The following is a 24,328-nucleotide window of genomic DNA, read 5'->3' on the forward strand; positions in this document are numbered from 1 at the left end:
GTGGTTTTTTTTCTAACACAGCACAGCTGGGGCTACATCAGGTGCATTCATATCGCAGTAAACATTACAAATTCACCTTCCATGGCCAGTTAGGGTGTAGTGAACATCTGGGAGACCAAGTCCCAGAATGCAGTGAAAACATGTTTGCAGTTTGTGTTCTGCTATGGGACATCAAGTTGTGGGAAGTAGTTGCTGAAAGCAGTAATTTAAATATCAACTTATATTGGTGCTGATTAAGATACACTGACAAATGCCTTTGTGGAGTACAAACTGAAGCTTTATCTGTGGCCACTAAAATGCAGCAAAACCAGACTTAATTTCCCTAGTGAAACTTTGAAAGCCTCACAAACCATACCATTGCTGCTGAGTAATTTCAATAAACTTCATGTTCCACTGACTGGCATCCAGAACTTTCTGTAAAAGATGCTGACAAAATGAAGATGCTGACAAAATCCATTTCTTACAGTGGTAAAAAGTGATAATAATCAGACAGATATACAGTTTAACATTACACAGGAACATGAAGATTACCTTTATTATTTATTCAAAAGTGTATCATTTTACTAGTCCCTAAGGGAGGCTGTGATCTACAACCACTGGGTTCAAATGCTGTGAAGCACTTACAGATGTCCTCTTTATACATAAGCAAAGTTCTTGTTTCCTCTTCATTTATATTTTTGTTAGTAAAATTTTTGCTGGAGTGTTCAGTTATTATGTACTCTGGAGAATTGAGTATTGTTTTGGTGTCTGATGAGGAAGCCTGCATTCAGAAGAGATTTGAAATTAAAAATGCTGATTAAGTTTTATGACTTTCAAAGGTGTTAGAATTAAAATACTCCTCCTAGACTCTTGAATCATCATAATTCACAGCAAAATAATAACATAGAGCTAAAAAGGCTAGTTTTTTTTCACAGCATGATTTCAATTGTGTCTTCTACATCAGTAAATGAATGTTCTAATTCTTTCCAAAACAAAGGTTTTAGTCAATGACATCCAGGAAGTATTTTAGAACTCTGACTTTTCAGAACTCAGGTTTGGATTTTAAGGTGTGCAGACTGGAAAACCATCTCTTTCAAGAATTTTCTATTGTAGGTATTTTGATGACAGGAAGGACTTTTTGGAGTATTTCATTGTATCGAATGTTTTGAATATTTGTGAGGGTATTTGGGATTATTTTCCTTACTAATACCTGCCAAAACATTATAGGTTTTTAGGGCACTGTTTGAGGATCTTTCTGATTGTAGGAAAAAATTGTCAGATGTTTAAAAGAAAAATGTATTCATAGATGTCTTAAGATATTTGGTGAGGAATAAAATGGAGTGAGAATGCCAGGTGAAAACAAAAACTTAGTTTAAAACATAAAGCATATTCCAAAATATTTTTTAAAATTTTCTGGGAAAGGAAGAAGGGTGATTTTGCATAAGAGGGGCAGTTTGACTTTTTAACTTTTTACTGAGATTTTTTTCAAGCAGGCAGCAATTTCTAACCTTGTGATCAGAGGACACTATTTCCAGTTCCCTTCTAACCATTCACTGCTGGATTCAGTTTCATTCACATGAGAAAACAAATTGGACTTTTTATTGTCATCCTCACCTTGTGTGTTACAATGCAGTTTGTTTTCTATTATCACTATATTAATTGTGCCACTGACAATAATATCAAACATTTGCAGCAGTAATTCACTCAGCCTTGTAGAAAAGCCCTCTATCCTCAGTCCTCTTAAGCCTCTGCCTTTGGTTGTGTGAATTCTATGGGACTCTTGGAGAATGGAGTTTGGAAGCACAAGCTGTTATTTTGTGGTTTGATTTTTACATCCTAAAAATTAATTCTTCTTTTCCTAAACAACCCTCTCCAAATTTTTGTCCCACTGTGTTTATGAACTGAGCTTTACTTCAGCCAAGAAAATCTGCATACATCATGGAAGAAAAAAGATTTATCAAAACATGTAATAAAAAAATTACTTTAAAACCAAAGTGTTAATTATCATGTGAATATAGTGGCTCTCCACAGTCACACTTCTTTTTGGGGACACTAGATAAGCAGTAGCTTTGGGAAGGTAATACAGGCTGTCTTACTGATAACACAAGCCATGTCCTCAGGGAACCATCATGCATTCCAGCATATTTCAGGAAATTTCATAAATTTCAGCATATCTTACATGTGTCAGGCATGTCTGCTTCTCAGGATGGGACTTTTTTTCTAAAGGAAATATATTTTTGGTTTTCCCTGCAAGCACATGGCTTTGTCTCTTAGGTAAATTGCACTGTCTTAAAAAAGCCCCAAAAGCATCCCATCATCTGATTCATGAGTGTTACCCTAAATCTATTGGGACTTTTTAAAACATTCAGAACTTCCTTTAAGTATCTTTCTAATGATGAATACACTCTTACTGCCCTCTTTTAACCTCTTGACTCCTAGAATGATCTCCATGGATAAGCTATGAATGTGTTCACTAGGAATCTTTTCATTTTCTTTGGAACTTGGCAGTATGATTTTATTTTTTTTCCCCCTGCTTGGAGTTACAGAGAGGTTTAGAAGTTAAGCCTGGATCAGTGACTAGAATTGAGTACTAGATACACAAAAGGCCATGGGGAAGATGCACATAATACTGCTTGAAGTCATTATTAAGCACTGCTGGGATTTGTGCTGAGATGTGGAAATCCTTGCAAGTGGTATTGAAAGGGAGATGTAATACAGTATAGCTGAAATGTAGAAATACATTCAGATAGTATTATAGCAAGCTGAAAAACAGAAGCTGCACTAGTCAAATAAAAGGTAGAAAAACTTGGAACTTGGCAATTTATGTGTTTATCATATGCTTTTTGAAAATCCCTCCAGAAAATGGAACACTTTAATGTAATTTTGAGGTTTTTTTGGCATATTATTACAATTCTTTCTTATTTTTTTTAAGGAATCCAAAATGTACTCAGCTTATTTTGTGCCGTGCTTACAGAAAATAAGGTTCTGTTTCATTCAGCAAGTTTTCAAAGGCTCAGTGATGCCTGTCGGGCTCTGGAGTCTTTGATGTTTCCCCTCAAATACAGGTGAGTTAAGTTTTGATTCCTTGAACTCATTAAATAATTTTATAACTAATTTTGTAACTTTCATTACAAATACAGTCTATTACAAAAACAAATTACTTGTATTTTTTTGTTTGTCCCAAACAAAAGGAGTTGTGCTGTAGTTGGTAAAACAAGCGAAGCTATTAATTATGCAAGTCCTGGTGTGTACACATCATTAATAAAAATCTGGTTGCATGGTGGCAGTGGAAACAATTAAGGGAGAAATTCCACATGCAAATGTAGGGTAGAATCACTGCTCACAATCCAGAAGATTCTGGGGCTCAAAGATAGCAGCTACATTAGTGTGTTTCAGATTTATGTCACTGACAAATATCCACCAGTGATTGAATTTAGGTCAACAAACTGATCCTCTCTCAAAAGCCACAGGTGGATCCAGAATTTTGAAATGGAAAACTTAATGTCAATCAGCTTGCTTTTTTTAAGAAGAAAACATCTAATTCTGACTCACCCCCTTCAAACTATGCTTGTATTTTAATAGCTTGTTTTATTTAAAATATTTCAGAGATTGGTTTCATTATAATAGACAATAAGAAGGAAGAACTGGAAATTGAGTTTTGGAATACGTTTCTAATGTTTAACTAATAATGAATGTAAACTTTTAATTACTATAAATAAGGTGTAGAAATTCATTGATCAATTTAGATCCAGCTCTTGATGTTGTTTTGATGAACACACCAAGTTTTTAAAATTGTCAAACCAAGTATACAATGCCTAAAATAGTGCTCTATGCATTATGTTTAGTTGTCATTTCAAGATGAAAACAAAATATTTTCTTTAGACTCTTCTTATTAATGATATTTTGCAAAAAGTTGAAGTACAGGTATATGGCCAAAAAAGAATCATGTTTTTAAAATGAATGTATTGTTTATAACTTCGGTGTCCCAGACTACTAACAGGAAGATTTTTTAAAGAAAAAAAGTTGCTTTATGTGAAAGAAGCTTTTATTCTGTTTTACTTATTCTTTTCACAGTTATCCCTATATCCCAATTCTTCCTGCCCAGCTGCTGGAGGTTCTCAGCTCCCCAACCCCTTTCATCATTGGGGTCCATTCTGTCTTTCGCAATGACATCCACGAGCTGGTGAGTATTGCTGCCACTGCCAGCCTCAGAGCCTGCCCTGCTGTCCAGAGCCCTCCTGAGGGCTTTGGAGGACTTTATGTGAATAACCCACATAGCTTCAAATATTGCTGTAAGAAAGCGAGGCAAGAAAGTCAGGAGAAGATAAAAAGAGAAAAAGCTTTTTTTTTTTTTTCCCCTCTACTGTAAAGTAGAGGGAAATTATTTGATTCTTGTGCAGGAGGGGAAAGAATGGATCCATTTCTGGCTTTGTCATCTATTTCTCTTCAGTTTGAGCAATTCACGTAGAATTTTCAAGTGTATTCTCAATGGTTTTATTTTACCCTTTTAAAGTATGTGCTTGGAGAAACTGACCCAGGGTTGCAAAAAGACCTTTGAAACATGAAATTTTACTTCTAGTTGCCCTCATTGTCTTCCTTTTCAAATAGCTTATTAGATATCTCATGTCTCTGAACACAGACCTGGAACATCCAGAAACAAAAGTCACTTTTGAAAGTTTTGCCTAATTTCATTTTCTTTGGTTTAATTTCATTTTTTCAGGGCTAGATTCAGTAATAGAAAGTATTTGGAGTATTTCCTGTATCAAAAACATTCTGTACATTAAAGTTGGTACTGTTTTAATTTGTTTTTTTAAACTTATGTACAGATCATTGTGCAGAAATTTGAACTGTTGTATTTTTTTAAGCTATGCTCACTGTATGCACTTCTACTATTTGTCCCTTACAGTTAGATGTAATCATAGCAGACCTAGATGGAGGAACAATTAAAATTCCTGAATGTATTCATCTGTCCCAGCTGCCAGAGCCACTGCTACACCAGACTCAAATGGCACTTTCCCTGGTATGTTTAGATAAAATCCCCACTTTTCACCCTCTCAGCTATTTGTAAAGAATGAAAAAATTGAGTATTAAGCTTTCAAGCACACTGGAAATGAGATTTAATAGAATAATTTATGCAACATTCATGTTTTTAGAAGAGCTTATTCTCTGTAGTTCAATAATATAATCAGTAATGGAAATCTAAAATGTCTTTTCACTGTTCAAGACAAGGAGATTTTTCCTTTATAATGATTTTTAATAAAAGGTGAGCAGTATTATTACTACTCAGTTCAGCTGCCTCTCTGTGTTTATAAATTCATTTCAACTGTACATTTTCTTGACATTTAACAGATTAATAACACTTCAAATTTTATTTGTGTGATGCCCCTGTTTCAGAATTTAGGAATGATGGATTTTACATTAGGGAATCGCCATTAAAAGCACTTCAATTTGTCTTTTTGATATCATTGTAATAAAATAGAAATCACCGTTTTTGGAGGCTTCTGAGCAAATCTTGTCTTAAGCAGAAGAATTTTTAGTCTGTTAATCTGTTTCAGCTGAATTGACTCTAAAATCCCTAATAGTATTGATCAGTTTTGTGGACTGTGATAGGAGTTTTTAATAACTAACTCACATATAGAAACCTGAAGCTGAAAAGTTAATTCCATCTTTATTTCCATGCAGTTTTCACAATTTAACTCCATTTGTTTACTGGAGGTACTCAATATCAATGAATATTAATTTGGGAAAGAAAAAAAACCTTTTTCACAGCAAAATGAAGGAAAAAGATTTATGTTTTCAAAATTCTCTAGGTTTTGCATCCTGATTTGGAAACAGCAGATTATGCATTCCCTCCCCCACGAACAGCTTTATCGCACTCAAAAATGCTGGTAAGACTCCTGTGTTATTTTCTGTGTCTGACTTTCATAAGTGGAAAACTGTTGACATTTTAGACTAGCTTCCTTCTAAGAATTTATGTTTGCTTTTCCATATATTTATAGTATTATTGATGGAGCAAAGAAATACATTTTTCCCTCTAATAGCATTCTGATGGGTTAGAAGCTTTATAAAATCCAAAAGCCAGTTCAATTTAAGAACACACTGGGGTTTTTTTTATATAGATATACTTGAAAATGTGAAACTCTTAGGTGTTACAATATAATTGTTGTACTTATTTCTGGCTTTGAGATTGAGATTTTTCATAACTAAAGACAGGGAATGTCATCCAGACTTCATCTAAACTAATGGAAGAATTCAGCTAAGATCTCCCTTTGAATAGGGAGGTTTTAAATTAATATAATTTTGTATCAAAATAAGGGTTTTGTTAAATTTGGAAGAAATTACCATATTTTCAAGTAGTCAAAAAAGGGTACAAATGTGCCTGTTAAAATCCTAGGGAGCAGCAGAAAATGAGCAAATCTGTCATTAAAGTGAGCCATACAAAATTTAAGTTAAAAATACACAACATGGATCATGTTCCAGTGCAGAATAAACAGCCATCTAGTAAAACACCCCAATAATATATTCCAGCTTTATATAATCTTATGTATTACTTTTCTCCTTAAAAAAGATTGCAGGCTATAATTTACTTAATTTGGTTGTTGCTTAACTGATCAGCTGGTTATCTGATAGTAAATATTCTTTGCTGTGTGTAGTATTTACAATTAGAGTTTGTAACATAGCACCATAAAACCTGAGGTAATAAAGGAATTTTTGTGACCTCAGGTTTTTTGACATGGCTGCTGAGATAAAGTAATAGGGTGGCCCAGGATTTGATGTCAGTCTTTAGTGGCATCTGGCCAGGTGGAGATGTCACTGCCCCAGCTGTGACATCATTTTCATTCATCTGATGGTGTGTGTGTAAATACTCTTACTCAAATAAATAAACCAGGACTTTAAAGCCATACTATTTTAAACTTTTTGAAGTAGCTCTGGCTCGTTTTGGTGTCAGAGGGTTGGCAAGTGAAGATGTGAGTTGGAAGAGTCCCAGGCAGGTGGCTGGGCAAACCTGGAGCAGCTGGTGCCTGGGGTGGGATGCTCCAAGCCTGGCTTCTCCAGCAGCAGCAGCAAAGCCACCTTGGGCTCCTCCCTGCTGCCCCTACCCACTCTGAAGACACTGCCTGTGGAGTGCTTCAAAGCCATACTTATTTTAGGGAATAAATCCAGGCTAAAATAGCCTTTTTCCTTTATTTCACATCAGATTTATCTCATGGCAGCTCATGTGTGTGGTTCAGGACATGACCACCCCTGAGCCCCCCGGCTTTGCCCAGAGCCTTGCTGCAGGCATAGCAAAGACCAGCAGGGCTGAAGGGTGGCTGTGTGCAGAATCTGCCATAGCCAGCTGGGACAGGGTAGGGAAACCTGGGGTGGCCTTTAAGGTCCCTTCCAACCCCAACCATGCTATGAGACACCCTCATCCCTGTACAAATGTCTCTGCTTCATGTGCTGCACTGCTACACTCATGAAGCTATAGCATATATATGTGTGTATTTCTATAGATTCATACCAAGTGTGGAGAAATTTAGGATGCTAGACCATTTTGACAACATATTCAATTCCTGCTTGCAGGACAAAGAAGTGAGAGCAATCTTCCTAAGGCTTTTTGCACAGCTTTTCCAAGGATACAGGTCGTGTCTTCAGCTGATCAGAATTCATGCTGAACCTGTCATTCACTTCCACAAGGTAAAGGAGGAACAGTTATGTGTATTTATGGTGTTCCTTTGTGCCATGTTATTCCCACAAGTCTGTCTTTTGAACAAGCGATGAAGTTTAAAAATGTAAATAAAATTATCTACATGTGATAAGCACATCATTTTGGCATAGCACAGTATCAGTGTTTTTTGGTGGGACTAATTGCAGGGACAGGACAGAAATGTACAACAAAGTTAACATTGAAATTTAATACAAATAAACATTTGAGGAATCACTGTGGAATTTTGAAAACCTCTGTATTTAATAACACATTGCTTGAAGGTACTAGTTTTCTATTTTATTACCTGTGAGATTTAAAAAATGTGTGCATCAAATTTCAACTTTTTAGGTATAAAAAGATACTATGTATAGTAAAAAAATTAATTAGAAAGTACCACATACTAGTATAAGCTGACAGGCTGGTGAAAATGTTTAACTAATATATAACAGTTACTTGTAATTGTAAGTTTGATGCTGATTAAAGAAGGTGCGTTTTTTTTCTCTCTTGGTTGCAGGCGGCCTTCTTGGGCCAGCGAGGCTTAATTGAGAATGACTTTCTAACCAAGGTCCTCAATGGAATGGCATTTGCTGGCTTTGTGTCAGAGAGGGGTCCTCCCTTCAGAACCTGTGATCTTTTTGATGAGGTGAAAACTGTTTCTGTGTTCCCAAGTACATTACAATTTACTGTGATATTTCAGCATGGGAAAAACTACTGGAATGCTTCTGAATCCCCAATGTTTATTATATCATGTTTATACTAATCATCTCAACTCTAATTTTCTGCTAAGGAGATATTTCTAGCTTACTTCCATAAAATTATGCCCCCTCATATGTATGAATTAAATAGTTGTATAAATTTTGGTAATGCTGTTCCTATTGTCATATCTGTAGCTTCATAATACATTGCATTTGCTAGTACAGAATTATTTTCAATAATTTAATTAGATTCTCTGAAATTTAACAACCTCATAGAGAAATATTACATTAAATACATACTCAACAGTGGAAACTGAGACAAAAAATCGTTCATTTAAAAAGCAATGCCATAGTTTTTACTGGGTTGGTTTTGTATTGAATGTAGAGTAAAAATGAGTGTGATATTAATTCTGTGTAGTAGTAGTAGTACCTATGAGAAATTTGGTTGAGGTATAGAAATGTGAAAGGAGTGGTATAGGCACTTTCTGTCTGGTAACAAATGCTGCTAATGCAACAAAAATGTCTCATGTTCCAGAGCGATGACATCACACATTTTGCAGTGTTCAACTTTCTTTCCTTGTTTTCAATTTAAGATTAACATTTCATAACTTAATTAAGAAATAATTTTTTTTAGTTGAATTATCAACATTTTTATTCTTTCTTCTTTTCAAAAAGTTGGTGGCCTTTGAAGTCGAAAGAATTAAAGCTGAAGAGGGCAATCCACCAAAAATGATAAAGCATGTTAGAGAACTTGCAGAACAGCTCTTCAAAAATGTAAGTTGACTGTACCTGCTGCATCTGTAGAGTTGAGATGGTAACATTGGAAAATCTGATTTCTCAGATTGATCCAGTGTCCAGAAAATGGAAGTGACTGCTTGTGGTAGCATTATGGCAAAATTAAAAGATCATTACATTTGTGCATGCAAAGGAAATTCAATATAATGCCATTGATTTATTAATGCTAATATTGATTTATATGTAGGTCCAACTACTTAACTTTTTTTTTTTTGTGCATTCACATAAGGTCTATAAACTGCTGTTTTCTCTGCTGGAACCTATCCATGCCAAATGCATCTCTTTTTTTGCCTCTTAACAGTTTTCCATAAGAAAATTATACGTTTATAATGTTTATTAAATAATATATATAATATATATATTATACAATGTGACATAATGTGTACTTTCAATAGTTCTTTTCTACTGTGTGATCCAGTCACCCTGGTTTGCATGCTCAGCAGGCATTATTTCATGTTTTACAGCCTGGTTTTTACACCACTCCATTTCCAGTTTAATTTTTGCCTTCATATCATGTTTATTTTACATAATGCTTTTATAGTCTCTTACCACTCCATTAACTGGTTCTGAGATTTTTTTTTTTTGTTTGTGGGTTTTAGATTTTTTGTTTGCTTTGAGGTTTGTGAGCTTTTTTGGCAAAGACTGATCTCCCTCCCCTTCACACTTCTGCGGTTATTCAGACTCCACAGAGCATTATCTAACACACCATCAGCTGACACCTTTGTCACCCTTTCTTTTCTACATCCCACTTCCCCAAAACTGTGGTTTACTTCTACAGTTCTAAAAAAAACCCCACAAGAACTACCAAATGCTGCTAAGTTCTGGGGTTTCTTTTGTGTTCTGTGTGTCTTTTCTGATGATAAGATTAATTTATGTCAGTGTGTCTGACCTGCTCCTTCACTGCCACTTAGTCAATGACTTCACAGGAGCCCACTCTGGTGTTTAGTAAGTCAATGGCTTTGTGCATTGAGAAGTCAGATTTCTGGTGGTTTGTGCATGCACCTGTCTTTGACTGAACACAGGTGTTGAGGAACACTGCTTAAGCTGTGCCTAGAGCTGCCTGATTTTAAACAGACTTGTTTCACAGTTCTAATAATCATACTATTGTAGCTGTGACAGATAGATACAAGCGAGAGACAAGGTCTATTGGGGAGAGATAATGTTTGCATGAGTCTTGCTGGTACAGGTGGACAATCCCAAGCACATCTGACATGACATTTGTGATATCCAAAATAAAAGTAACTTTTACTGTGTGTTTCCTCTGAATCTCTCCTCTCACTGAAATGGATTTTGGAGCAGTTACTCTCCTTTTTTGGTGTTTTCTGCCCTCTGTTACCCCTTCCTGAGAGTGTATTCTCTTTCTCTCTCTTGTTTCCCCTGGCATCTGCTGCTCTCATACCCCTGGATTTTTGGCTTGTTCCATTAAAGTTTCCTTTGCAAAGAATGCATGTGGCTAAGTAGCTGTTCTATTTTGTTTGCTGTTTCTCAAGTTGATGCACTTGATCTCCTTGTTGCCTTTTGCTCCTGTAAACAACTGTATTAAGCTCCTGTTTACAAGTTTTCTTCCAAACTTATTGTGTATTTACAAGAGAGCCCTCATTGATGGATGGCACTCTTTGGCAGTGGTATGTAGCCAGAAATGAGTAACAGCATAGAGTCAAATTGGACAGCAGTAAATTCAGATGTGATTAATGGTACCCCAAAATAAATGAATGAAGAGATGAAAATACCCCATTTTGTTTGACTACTACAGTCCTGGACATGTGAGCTGTGATCCTATGCATGGTGGTAGATAGTCTCTCTAATGAAAAGCTTGACTGTTACACCAATTTATATTCAAGTCCTTAATATTCATTAATTTGCATAAAATCAGCCTAAGTTAAGCAGGGATTTTCGTTTGCACTTGTTTTGAATTTTGCACGTTGACAAAAATAATTTTATAAAAGCCTTTAAGGAAGTTGAAATTAGTAAAGTTAATGAGTCAAGGATGATATGACTATGAAACATTTCATTAATCATCTGCATTAGATATTTGACTTCTTAATCTTTCATGTACGGGAGATTCTCCAAACAACAGCAAAATTAGGTGAGACAGCTGGTAACATTTCATGATGGATTTTGTGATGACCTTTTGCTGTTGACCTGCAGGAGAACCCCAATCCCCACATGGCGTTCCAGAAGGTGCCGCGGCCCACGGAGGGCTCGCACCTGCGCGTCCACATCCTGCCCTTCCCGCGCATCAACGAGGGCCGCGTGCAGGAGCTGCTGCAGGAGGGGCTGGCCCGCGCCCAGGGGGCCCCCCCTGCCACCCGTGGGGACAAGAAGTGCGTGGTGCCAGCAGGTCCCCCTGTGGGTATGTTTGTTCATTTGGGCCCTGTCCTACTCGGTTCTCATGGATGGATAGCGTGGCTGCAACGTGCTGCTCCCAGTTTCGTGTTCATGTTGTGTTTTTAGTGATCGTGGCAAGCTCTGGTGTGTAGACTCCAATGTTTGCCTTTGCAATTTTAAAAGTCCTTTTTTATCTGCCTTTAGCAAGAAGTCAAACATCCAGAGAGTGAGGGGTGTTAGCTGCTAACAGCAAAAGTGGATTTGATCTGAATTAGATACTAAGTTGAACAACTAAACTAGATATTGTACTCAGCTAGGCCTGTTAAATATCACCATAGGTTACTTGCGGCACTGGCTGAACCAAGCTTTGAACCATTAGAGTTCCTCCTTTGATATCAGTGAAAGACATGTAAAGGCAAAAAGCAAAGACAGTGTCTGTCTCAAAATAAATATACCTGTATTTAAGCATAAGGAGCAGATGTGAACATTGTAGGCCTGTCCTTTTAAAGCTGAAAAGTTGTTCTCATAGTCGTACTCATCAGCTTGAATGGTGGCATAAACCAGTGTGGTTAATAAACTTGCACATGAAGTTGGCAGAGCTTGCAAAACTTCTGAAGGATGGGATGAGAATTCAAATTCATCTTTAAAACTTAGATATGTAACCACAAAACTCCATTGAATTCTGTTCTTCTCTACTGCTTTTCTTCAAATAAGGTATGGCACTTGCATAGACAGGCTCGCCTGACTAGGCAGAAGTTCTTCAGAAATTAATTTGGGAACTTTAATGACTGTAGGGCAAACATGACCCAACTATATCAAGCTACTGCAAAAAAGCCAAACATCTTAGTAGGATGTATAAACAGGAGTGCAGTCAGTGAACCCCATGGAGAAATCTTTTCATTGTGCTCAGTAAGACCTCAGCTGGATGTTTGTGTCCATTTTTGGACACTGGAAGATTTTTGGACACTGTCTCCATGTTTGGTTCTGTTGGAGGGAGTCCATAAGAAAGCAACAGGAATGACCAGTGGTCCAGAGAATGTGACCTACAAGGAAAGATGGGGAGTTGTTTAGACTGAAAAATAGGAGGCTGAAGGGACACATAATAGCAGGCTTCAATTATACAAGAGACAGTGAGAAAAAGAAGGAAAATAATCTGTAATGATAAGAAATAATGGGTTTAATTGCAGCACAAAAATAGAGTTGTTTGTCAGCAAGACATGGTAAAATGAGGATGGTGAGGCAGTTGAGTGGATTTCTTGTGCAGCCATGGAGTCACTCTTATCACAGAACTTTGGGAACATATTAGACAAACATGAGAAATAACATAAATAGAGTTGATCCTGTCTAGGGACAGCAGAGTGAACTAGATGGCCTCTTGAGGCCCTGCCCAGGCCTGTTTCTCTTTGGGTTTATGCAAGAAGAGGATGAACTCTCTTCACCTGCCTTTGCTGTTGACTGTATCATTGAATCTGGTACTTAGAGAAAATTTAAAGACGATGTGGTTGTGTTCTGTTGCCTTTCTTCAAAAGGCTAGTTGCAAGAGAAGGGGTTTTTTAATAAGCTGATTTCTGTGTCAAAGCTGGCATTTGCTGATTTTTTTTCTGAGGAACAGCTTTCACACTTACACTCCCTGCTGAACTCTGTCTCAGAATCCTTGGATAGAAGTAGCTCATTATTATTTACTGGAAAGTCATATCCTGAATTTAGATACTATTTATTTGATATTATAGAGAAAAAGAGAATGTTAGTTCTTGCATTCTGAATTTTCTTGAAAAATCAGGGCAAAACACTGCATTAAGAAAATAAGATCTCAACAATTTGGAATCTAGATAAGAGAACAGGTTTATCAAGCTGTATTCCATGTTGCAGAATTCTTGTCATGGCCATCTAAAAATAGTTATCTACTGCTACAAAATATGCAAGGCTGTGTAACTCACTGCAGAACACACACTTTTATTATTATTTTGTGTTTTTTCATGTATTTCATCAGTATGTTAGAGGTTATAATCTCTTTGTGCCTGTATGAGACAAGAACAAACAGTTAAGAGAATCAACTAGTCCAGTTAAAATTCAGAGCATTCTCCTCTTCAGAAGGTATAGGAAGACCAGAGATTTGGGATCTTGTGTTCCCATCTGCCTATGAATGGTATTTGCTTAACAGAATAAATGCAAGGACACAGTAATTATTTCTTTTAAATAAATTTTTGGTATTCTTTGTGGTTCATGTACACATTTCACAGATGTATATTCTTCTTTTTCTTTGTTAGTTTCCATAATGGAAAAAGGAAGCACAGTGTTCAACAGTGCTCAAAGGCTGGAAGTTGTTAGAAACTGCATCTTGTTCATTTTTGAAAACAAATTTCTGGAGACTGAAAAGGTAATAAAATGAAATTTTAATTCTCCCAAATTACTCTCTGTTCTGTTAATGAGCAAATGGAGACTGGCCTAATCACAAAGTACATTTTGAAGTCTTGTTTCAAATGCGAAGAATTATTTTGGCCATTTAAATGAATGAACAAAGCAATAAAAATCATCATCTAAATACAATATTGTGTGTAATACGAGGCTAATGGCTTTGAAAATCTGTTTCTAATCCTACATGGATGAGTTGAAAACCCTTTTTGCAAAATTTATTATTGTTATAAGTAGTATTGTCCACATAACTTTCTTTTTAAAAGAGGTGGGTGTATATTGGTCTGGAAGCATTAATTAGAAGGAATGCAAGCAAAAAGGCATACACATGTGCTTTGGTGTTTAACAGCCAATGCTCTTTGGAAATTTTCAGTACAGTCAATTTTGCTGGTTTTAAAAAGCAGTAATTTCATAGAACTCAGAGATTAATATAAATATTTTGCGTGTTTGCCTTCACTGAAATGTGCTACTGAGTTGTTATCCTTGACATTGTTATTTTCTCTTCATTAAGTTGCCAGGTTTTGTAGATTCTGTCCATAGAGTGTTCTGTTATTGACTGTAGAACAATCACTCAAACTTACATTCAGATCTAATTCTGCACATGAAAATAACTTGAAAATTATTTAAGAAATAATTTGATTTCTAAGGGAAGTATCACCTGTATATCTCTGACATTTTGCAGATCAAGATAGAAAATGAACTTTGCTTGATTTACAAGTTATGGTGTCAAAATGCACATGGGAAGAGTCCTAATCAATGTGTAGCTCTTCAGAAGAGTTTTCATCCAAGCAGAGCACAGTAGTTTTTAACCTCATTCAACTTCCAGGCACTTGAGCAAATTCAGTGGGTATTTTGTCCCTCTATATGTAGATTTTTCCTTGGAAAATAGGCTGCCTTTTCTTCCTAACCTGTTACCTCCAGGCTAAAGGGCCACAGCTGATAATCACTGTTGTAGCATTTGCTGCATCTTTAAGACTTTGGTGTAAATATTCTGGTGGCCCTGCTATAGGATCAACTGCATGACATTCTAATGACCTCACTGCTATCAGAGCTATACCACTTCTAAACCCATTTGTCATTCACTGCTCATCCCAAAATGTGCTGCTCAGCCTGGATAGGCAAACTCCAGTCCTGGCCTGGCTGTACAGAGCAGAGCCCTTGCTTTCATCCACAATAATCCATTCCTGATTTCACATTCATTCAATGCCTGTCCACATTAAAAGATTTCTTTTTACAGATGTAGGTGAGAAATGCTGTTTCATGCATTTGGGAAAAAAAAATAGGAAAAAATTAGTACTTGGTAACTCAGGCTATATCACCCATTATGTGAAAGTCAAGCTTATGGATAATTTCCAAAGTTGTTCTTTATTGTCACTTGCAGTTTCTTAATAAGAAATGAATGCTATTTAGTATGAGTAGTGCCATTTGATTTCATGTCCGTAAAGTGAGATGTTCTTCTCTGCAGACCCTGCCTGCAGCTCTGAGAGCCCTGAAGGGCAAGGCAGCTCGGCACTGCCTGACCCAGGAGCTGGGCCAGCACGTCAAGGAAAACCGAGCAATCCTGGACCATCAGCAGTTTGACTACATTGTGAGAATGATGAACTGTGCTTTGCAGGTACAGTCTGGCAAGGCTTGGCCTTGATTGTCTTTCGCTTGTTTAGGGTTAGGATAAGCAAAATTGCTTAAAGGGTTGTGGAGAAGCAAAATAATTAAATTACTCCACCTACAGTGATGTAGGACATACTACTTGATGGTGGTTCTAAGATACTTTGTCGTTGAAAGAATAGAACTCTCAGGCCTGGACAGATCTGCCTGATATGACAAGCAGAAAGAAACCTGTTTCCATTATTAATAATTTAGATACAATTCAGTTTTGGTAAGTACTGAAATGATTTGACTTAAATGGCTTGAAGTGCATTTTTTTTTAAAACGAGTGGGTCTTGGCTTTTCCAGGTCATTTTCTATCCAGAGTTCCTAAAATGTGCATCAACCACTGCTCACTTAAAAATCCCAGAATTTTGTCTTCTTTGTTTAAACATAGTTTAAGAAAGGATACTTTCTTCTTTCTGTGGCTCATGGTGGCAGTTCTGCTTGTCACAGTTTGTTAGAGACTCGCTGCAACTGTTTGCAGTTCATCTCCAAAGTTAATTCTACTGACAAATTCTTATGTGCTGAATAAGCATCAACATATGGTGGCAGCTACCTATAAAAGCAAAATATGTGGGTGACTTCCTTTGACTTTCATTTCAATATTTGGTCTGTTTTACCTTCACTTGTTCTCAATTCATCATCTGAAATATTTTATAGACTTACATGTTTTCTTACATGTCTCTTGTCTGAGAATGTAATGGTATTTTTATTAATTTGTAATGTGATCACATTGGGTTAGAATTTTTCTTTTGTTGACCCTGTCTAAGCTATTGTATCAAATTAGGGACTTGATGGAAGCCTTAGTATTTTAATCCCACTCTCCTCTAACCTAAAACCCACTGAAATTATTCTGCAACAATTTAAAAAAGGTTGACCCACATTTTTTAAAGGTGAGTGCTAAATGCCACTTTCACTGAAGTGTGGAAATGAATTAACATTGACTGAGCAAATGCTACCTTAGGTCACCATCAAATAAAAGTTTTGCTCTCTGTTGCATTTTATGTTTGTTCATGGTAAGATGTTTTCTACTGTTGTGAAAGAAGTTCATCTTTGTCTGAGCATTGGTCTTAAAAGCAAATCTACCCGCAGTCAGCAAATGAAAACTGAAGTTGACTGGCTAAAATTACACAGCACCTAGAATCTGCTTTTTGACACAGTTCTTCACCTTTGCCAAGCCCTAAATTTAGCCTTAGAGTTGGAAGAAAAATTGAATTTATCTGTGAAACTCTGTTTCTCTGTCCAAAATCATGACTAATGGAATATTGCACCTGCTATGTATTCCAGACTTAGAAATTTTCTTTCAGACCAGAAAGCAGGATTGTCTAGATGTGTCACAGGTTTTGCTTCTATTTTTTTTGATCATTCCTGGGTTAAAAAAAATCCAGATGTTTTTAGACAATAGGAACAAAATAAAAATCCCCTTTATTTCTGTATCTCAGAAAAATGATAGCAGAAGAAAAGGAAATTTGCTTTTCTGAGGAAAGAAATACTGACATCACCTTTTTATTAAAATAATAAAAGCCGATTTTGCTCTGGAAGAAAAACTTTTTTCCCTGTCTCGGTGTTTTGAAGGCCCAAGAAGGAGCTCAAGTTGAATGAAATGAATGTGTCTGAAGAGTTACTGAAATTAAAATAAGCTTGTTCTTCCTCAATAAAACTAGGAAATATAACTCAAATCATGCAGGGGAAAGAGAAGAAATAAGGAGGCATAGTTTTTATGCCTTCCCCCCTGTCTCCCCCAACAGTATTTTCATATTTTTGAAAATATGAAATGAAAGTTTTCATTTTTCCTAAGTAAGCATGGCCAACATAAAAACATCTGAACTCCTGACACTGGGCAGTGAGTTGGAAGCAAGTATTTTTAACATCTACTTTTAGTGACATATGAAGTTATTTATTAAGATAAAAACATGATTTGTAATTTGTCTGTGCACTTTGCTCATGTGTGCTATTTGAAACAATGTGTAAATTGTGACATTTTGGAGCTTCCCTGTATCAATTAAAGAAAAAAGCACATTATCAAGAACTTATTTAAGTTTGGCCTTGCTGCAGTGGGACACAGTCAGCATTTTGCTGTAGACACATGAATTTTGTTAGCTGCAGGTCATAAGACCAAGTAGTTTAAGCAGTGTCTGTTAAAAGACACAAAAATCTAATTTAAGAAACATGGTCTTAGCTGGAGATGTAGAGAAGCTTTAAGTAAATACCACATTAATTATTAATGGGTTTTTGGGCAGAGTTAAGTTGCAGTAGGGCTTTCAGACCTCACTGACCTACTGGAATTGTAGAAACTGCCTCAGTCTTACTACCAGAATTTTCTGTTATGATGTTGCACATTCCTATTGGCTTCTGCAAGATGCCAACTGAAATCCTGCTGTGCCTGGAGCATGGAGAGGGTGATCCAGCAGCTGAGAGGAGGGGAAGGGAATGTTCTGGCAGGATGGGCAGAGCCCTGGCTCCCTGCTGGACACACTGGATGAGTGGGGATGTGTGTGCAGCAAGCTCCAGTGCCATGGCTTGCCATGGGACACTCCAGTCTCACCTGCTCGTCCAGGTGGGAATTCTCATGCTCTCCAGCCACCAAACCTCTGCTGATGATAAAGGTGAATTGTTGCAAACTCAGCAAGTCAGTGTTTTGCTGTAGACTCATTAATTCTGTTAGCTGCAGGTCGTAGGACCAAGTAATTTAAGCAGTATCTTGTTAAAAGACATAAAAACCGAACAATTTCAAGAGATGCAGGTTGGCCATTTCTGGGAAGTCTTTCGGACTAAATTCTTTATCTTACTGTGAAGTGCCAGGTGTTACAAAATCAGGAAAATTGCACTCTGCAAGTCTAATGCAGAGCCCTCCATTGCTAGTCAAGATTTTTCTGATTATCTAGTGTCAGGTTTTTTGATTTAATAGAATCTATTTTCTGTTTTTTACTGGAATCCACAAAAATAAAAGTCAGATGCTTTTTCAGAGCTCCTGTACACTCACTTTGTTAATGAAGAGCAGTATGTTAACAAACTGCTTGTGATAATCCCACCATGTATGTTATTGCTGGTCTCATGTCTATCTGCTGCCCCAGGGCTTGAGAAGAGATTAGGGAACTGGAATAAATTACTCCTACTATTGCTTCAAGTGAATAGCTATTTTATCTTAATGAACAATTCCATAGGCTGTGTTTCCCCAAGGATCTGATCTAGCCATTTTGCAAATGGGAGGAAGTGAGTGTGGAATTTTACCAATTCCTCTAGAGATGGCAAAACTTGAACTTGCCACATCTCTGGTGCTTGTCAACTTGAGTTCTCTCAGCCCTAGAGGGGTATTGTTTTAAACTGTTGTTTTTTCAACTGATAACAGGCAGAACCTGCAGATTTTAATAGGCTTATGATTTGTGGAATAGTGCTTTAGACTTTCATATTAATCTGCTTTCTTTAACACCTGTTGCAGACTGTAGGAGGCCTTGCAAATAAAGTGAGATATGATGCACTAAGTCAGAACTCGAGTGTTAAACATGCTCTTCTGTGTCTGAAAAGTATTGGCAATTACTGCGGCTGAAATAGAAATGAGAGAAGTATTTCTGATAGATTTTAGTAGTAGGAAGATCAAAAAATTACATGGAGATTGTAATGGTCATGGATTAAAGCAGATACCTTCTGATGAGGCCAATTAAATCCCCAGTTACTTTATTTTATCTCTGCTAGGTGTTGGCACTGACCACTTGCTGAAAACTTTGTTGTCATGCCCTGGATAAGACTTTTTCCCCTGACAAATCATGTACTGTGGCAAACATTTAAATCAGTCTGTTTTACCAGAGTGATTAATGCCTTTGATAGAGGAGCAGGAGCATTATGTTCTGTTTCATATGTTATATGACTAAATTACTGTTAAAAAACACCTGCAGTGTTGTGAAAGCTTAATATATTGATTGACAACTCAATTTGTTCAAACAGATACTACTGCAGATAAAAATTATAGCTCTGAACACTATTTCAGTCATACTTGCTTTCCTCTACTGTGGTTACCTCAGAAAAATTTGCAGATCCACATAAATTGCTATTTCAAAGATTTTTCTTTCTGTTTTAATTTTCTAATATTTCCTGACATCTCAGAAAAAAATACTTAACTGTTTTTTGCAACTAAAAAGCCTTTTTTTTTTTTAGCAGGGAAGCCATTATGTGTAATTATGTTTCCAACACATTGTACTTTTAATACTTGTTCAGAAATCATGGCGGAAACCATCTCAAGGCTCAATTTGCATATTTCTCCATTCATTTATTGAAGTCATAACTTGTTCAGAATTTCAGTTGTCTGTCTTACTTTCCTCTGGCAGCAACAAGTGAACCATGTATTTTGAAATGTAGTTGCACTTAATTTCATAAACTAAATGGTAGTAAAAGCAAGAAGAGGCCTGAATACACTGTGGGATTGGCATTTGATAACCTGAAACGATTTTGATATTAAAAATACATTCAAAGCTATTTGCATAAAATATTTAACAGTAACAATAACTCTTCCTAAGAAAATTTATTTCTGGGGGAAACTTCTCTTCAGATAATGCAGGAGTGTGAGACGCCTTTGTTGGGTAGTGGGACCAGATAAAACTTTGTTTCAAAGGAGGAGCTCCAGGATGTTGTGGTACAACACTGCCTCTCAAAGATGTTGGTCAATATTATTACCTAACTGCATATTAATGCTTTTCTTTGGCAAATATGAGTCAAATTGGAAAACACATCTGCCTCAGACATCTGGATTCTTAATCTAAATGTAGTTCAAATGGAAAAATTGCACAAAACTGATAAATACGTAAATACTCAAAATTCTGGTCTTAAGCTGCAGCAAAGGATTGAGGTTGTCTTGTGATGTGATTTAATCTGACAGTTGCACAGTCATCAGTGCTGGTTTAGGACCTGCTCCAGTGTCACATCTGTGTCAGTAGACATGTGTTGCACCACTGTAACTGAGATAATATCTTTAATAGTAAACTAATTAGTCATTGTTTTAGTGCTTTAGGTAGTTTCCAGTAGATCACTGTGGCTTTCCAGAGTGGCAATAAGCAGGTGTTTATCTTTTAAATAGATTATACTGAATATTCTAGAAGTATACTTGTAGTATACAGTACGAAGCACAACTTTGTAGCAACCAGGAAAAAATTAAAGATGCAACTGTGTTAGGTTACAACAAAGGCACATCTGGGCCATCATCTGTTCTTCCACATTGGCCAGAAGTAAATGGAAGATAATACTGATTTGTTTTGCCTCTAGAACTTTGCTTGTGATTCTTCTGTATCACTTAAGTGTAATAAGGGCCTCTCTGTCACACTTACTGTGCAGTCTGAAGTGAATGAAACTTTGATAGCAAAATTAAAAACAATGGCATTTTATAAGTAATATTAAATTTATTTTTCTTAGGCAAGTAACTTTTGTATTCTGTTTTGCCACCAGATAAAGTTCAAAAACCTATCAGTCAGTTCTCAGAATTCAGAGGTTTGCAAATATTGTCCAATAACAAGAAAGATTTTATTATTCCTGAGAGAAAATCAGCTTGGTGTGTGTGTCATATGATTCAAATTCTTGGCAATATGAAGGTTACATGAGATAGCATTTCTCATATTTTATGTTGAAAACTATGTTGCTAAACATCTTTATTTTGGAGGGTTACAGTAGATTTCTCTCCTTTTGGGCTTTGATTTCGTGACCTGTCTTTTGTTATTTTGTTTGACTTGCATTCCTGGAAGCAGAGTCTCAGAATTCTTGTTCAAAAAATAGCACTATTTAAAAATATTTAGAAGTATTTTAAAGCATAGAAAAGTGGTCATGAAGAGAAATCTTGGGAGTTTAACAGGTCCACACTTAATTGTACTAATTCATAAGTTATTACCAGTTAAAACTTTCTCATCATGTTAGCTGTAGTAATGGTTTTATTTAAGTGGGGGAAAAAAAGGAGATTTCAGTGTTTAAGGCTTGGGCTTCAAGCTTCCAGTTTAATTCTGTGTTGTGCTGAACATGATTTTGGTAGGGGTTTTTGTCATATGGTTTCTCTGATGCATGATTTCCAAGAAGTAGAAATAACAGCATTATCATCCTGGTGAATTTTTAGGGGTCCACCTATAAAAGTCTGGACTTAGCAATTGCTATTCCTGAATCTTTCTGATAATGTCTTTTTCCCAAGAGATTGCACAGTACCAGAATATCATTGCACTGACATTGAACTGATAGTGCTTACATAATTTCTCTGGAAAAAAAATGGAAACACACTGTAAAAGATTGTATTGTTGATTGGGTTACATTTTTCTTTTTGCTCTGAGGAACATTGTTTGTTATACTTATCATAGGATGGCTGCAGAGTCCTGGGAGATTGCAGTCAGGGGTGGCTCTTTGTCAAACCCAGAAGGCAGAGTTGATTTCTTTGCAGGGCTGCCTGTGTCCGTGTCATGGAGTAGGGGTGTGTGTGTCTGTGCTGCTGTCATGGCACTGCCAGTTTCCCTACCCCTGCTGGGGGGGCAGTCAGTTCCCTACACTGCAGGAGTCAGGGAAAGTGACCTCTTTGGCATGGCAGTGACCATTCCTTGGGCCAGGACTCTCCCTGTGTCAGTGACAGTGTCCAGGTAATTCCTTGTGGCATCCCTGGGGACATCAGTGTGTGCAGTGGTGTCCCCAGGGAGGTGTCTGGCTGATTCTGTGTGTGTGCCCATGCCCCAGGGGGGTTGTCTCCAGCTGTGTCAAACTGTCTCTGTGGTTTTAGCAAGGATGGGTTTTTGATGACCAGGCAGCAGAAAACCATGGCTGCTTTTCACACTGGGGCTGCGCCAGCAGTGCTGTTCAGGAATGAGCTTGTGTGTGGCAGGGAAATTCCTAAATTGCTGTTTTCCTGCAGACTTCCGAGACCCTGCCTCTGTTAATCTTGACTTCTGCATGGACCTGCCCTGCACAACTATTGCACAAGACTGTTACTTAAGGAAAGAAAAAGAGAGGGATTAGCAGAAATGAGAGTCTCATGGTGTGCTGTCCATTCTTGCATCTGCCTTCAACTTCCCTTCCTTCCCTCCAGCTTCTGACCACAACATGTGGTGCTCACACACTTCCTGCTGCCCTCGATGTGCACACATGTGCACATGCTTACCAGAGCAGGGCCAGCCTTGTTTTAAGGGTCTTTGCTTAATATTATAGAAAAATATCAAATGATGGCGGGGTGTTCTAGTACAAGAACAAGCAGAACTGCCACGAGCAGTAGCCCCAGCAGCTGCTCTGGTGGTTGCATCTTCGGGGCTCACGGGGGAATTTCCCTGAGCAGCTCCCTGGCACAAGTGAGGAGGGTGGTACAAATCCATCCATCCCAGATGGCTCTCTGTGCTGTTGGGCAGCTGGAGCAGGCTTTACTCAGGCTTTATTCTTCATGGATGTCTCCTTGTTGCTTGCCTTCTGTTCAACCCTCTCATATTTGCTGCTTGTGCAGGATGTGCTCCCCTGTGTTTGCTCACATGCAGGTACCTCACTGAAACCATGGAGCTCCTTGGAGTGTTGGCATGGTAAGCTGACTGCTCTGAAGTGATCATTACTGTTGATTGTGGCCTTGTGGTTGCCAAATGTTCCTAATAACTCCATGTTCTGAATATTTTTGGTCATTGTGATGAAAAGCAGACATGTGTTTGTACGCTGCTCCTCGCTGCTGTAAATAAAACAAGTCTGGGTCAGGAATTGTGTTCTACTGCTGTGCAGTTGCTCTCCAGCCTGGCTGGGAAAGAGGTGAACTGATGAAAGGTGGTAAAAAACAAACCAAAACAAAGAGTCTTTCATGTTGGAAAAAATAGGCACTTTGCTAATATAACAAGCTATGTGAAATCAGTTTTTATGAAACCTGTTTTTACAGTTTTTATATCTATAAAAATAAGGAGGCAACACACAGAATTTTGGTTTTATCTAAGATGTTAGGTATGTTTATAAAGTGTAGTACAGTACAGATCTATCATTTCCCTGTGGATGTGTGTATAACACTGTTAATTATGTGTACATACACTTCATCTGCTCTGAGTGCCATTTAATGTGTACAATAAGTGGAAGAACATTGCATGGTATTGATTTGCTGTGCCCATGCAGTGACTGGGCCACTGTGGCCACACTTGTGCACAGTCTATTTTTAAGAAAAGGAATTCCTGTGTAACATGGTGTCTGCTCTTCCTTCCCCTGCACTTCACCCATCAAGTACCTGGTAAGCCCAGGCAGAGAAGCTGCAGTGAGACATTTCTGCAAGGTGTGCTGCCTTGGCCACCAGGAAAAACACAGAGATAGACAACTGGCTTGTTGTTTCTATAAGGAATTTTGTGAAGTTTCTGTTTCTAAGTGCTTGATTTTACAGGAATTTGCATAAAAATTACTAATGGGTGGCTTTAAGACCCTTATTATTTTTCAAAGATGGTCATTTCTGAAGCATAAAGAAGATGGAATATCCAGAGTCTTCTAATTATTTGGCTGCTGTCATATTTGCATAACCTTTGGTTTAAACAATTGAGATCTCGACAGCTTGCATTCAAAAACTGAAGTGTGGTGCTGAGATAAATACCATAAAACACAGGCCAGTTCTGGGTTTTGTCAAATATTTTGTGTAAACTTTGGCAAATGCATTAATATGACAAACAAACAGTAGTGAACTGTGTGACATTTTAGAATGATTTCTAAGGAAAAAAGCATAAGAATCAATTTCTTTACAGTAAAAGACCTCCCTCCTCTTCTGTTAATTGCAAGTGTGTGCCATTCTAGAACAAGAGCATAAAATAAAGGTGTAAATAAAATAACA

General features: G+C 37.2%; 1 protein-coding gene across 6 annotated transcripts in view; it reads left to right on the forward strand.

Annotated features, from left to right (window-relative positions):
• SBF2 (SET binding factor 2) overlaps nt 1-24,328 on the forward strand; it is a 230,887-nt gene that overhangs the window by 129,615 nt on the left and 76,944 nt on the right. For all 6 annotated transcript variants that reach the window (XM_030273779.4, XM_030273781.4, XM_030273784.4 and 3 more), the window contains exons 7-16: nt 2,912-3,044; nt 4,054-4,162; nt 4,886-4,999; nt 5,790-5,867; nt 7,546-7,659; nt 8,184-8,312; nt 9,040-9,138; nt 11,308-11,512; nt 13,755-13,864; nt 15,365-15,514. In XM_030273779.4, coding sequence (XP_030129639.4) covers nt 2,912-3,044; nt 4,054-4,162; nt 4,886-4,999; nt 5,790-5,867; nt 7,546-7,659; nt 8,184-8,312; nt 9,040-9,138; nt 11,308-11,512; nt 13,755-13,864; nt 15,365-15,514 — 1,241 coding nt within the window. The remainder of the gene's footprint in view (nt 1-2,911; nt 3,045-4,053; nt 4,163-4,885; nt 5,000-5,789; nt 5,868-7,545; nt 7,660-8,183; nt 8,313-9,039; nt 9,139-11,307; nt 11,513-13,754; nt 13,865-15,364; nt 15,515-24,328) is intronic.

This window comes from Taeniopygia guttata, chromosome 5, assembly GCF_048771995.1.
Source record: "Taeniopygia guttata chromosome 5, bTaeGut7.mat, whole genome shotgun sequence".
In the NCBI taxonomy this organism is placed as follows: Eukaryota; Metazoa; Chordata; class Aves; order Passeriformes; family Estrildidae; genus Taeniopygia; species Taeniopygia guttata.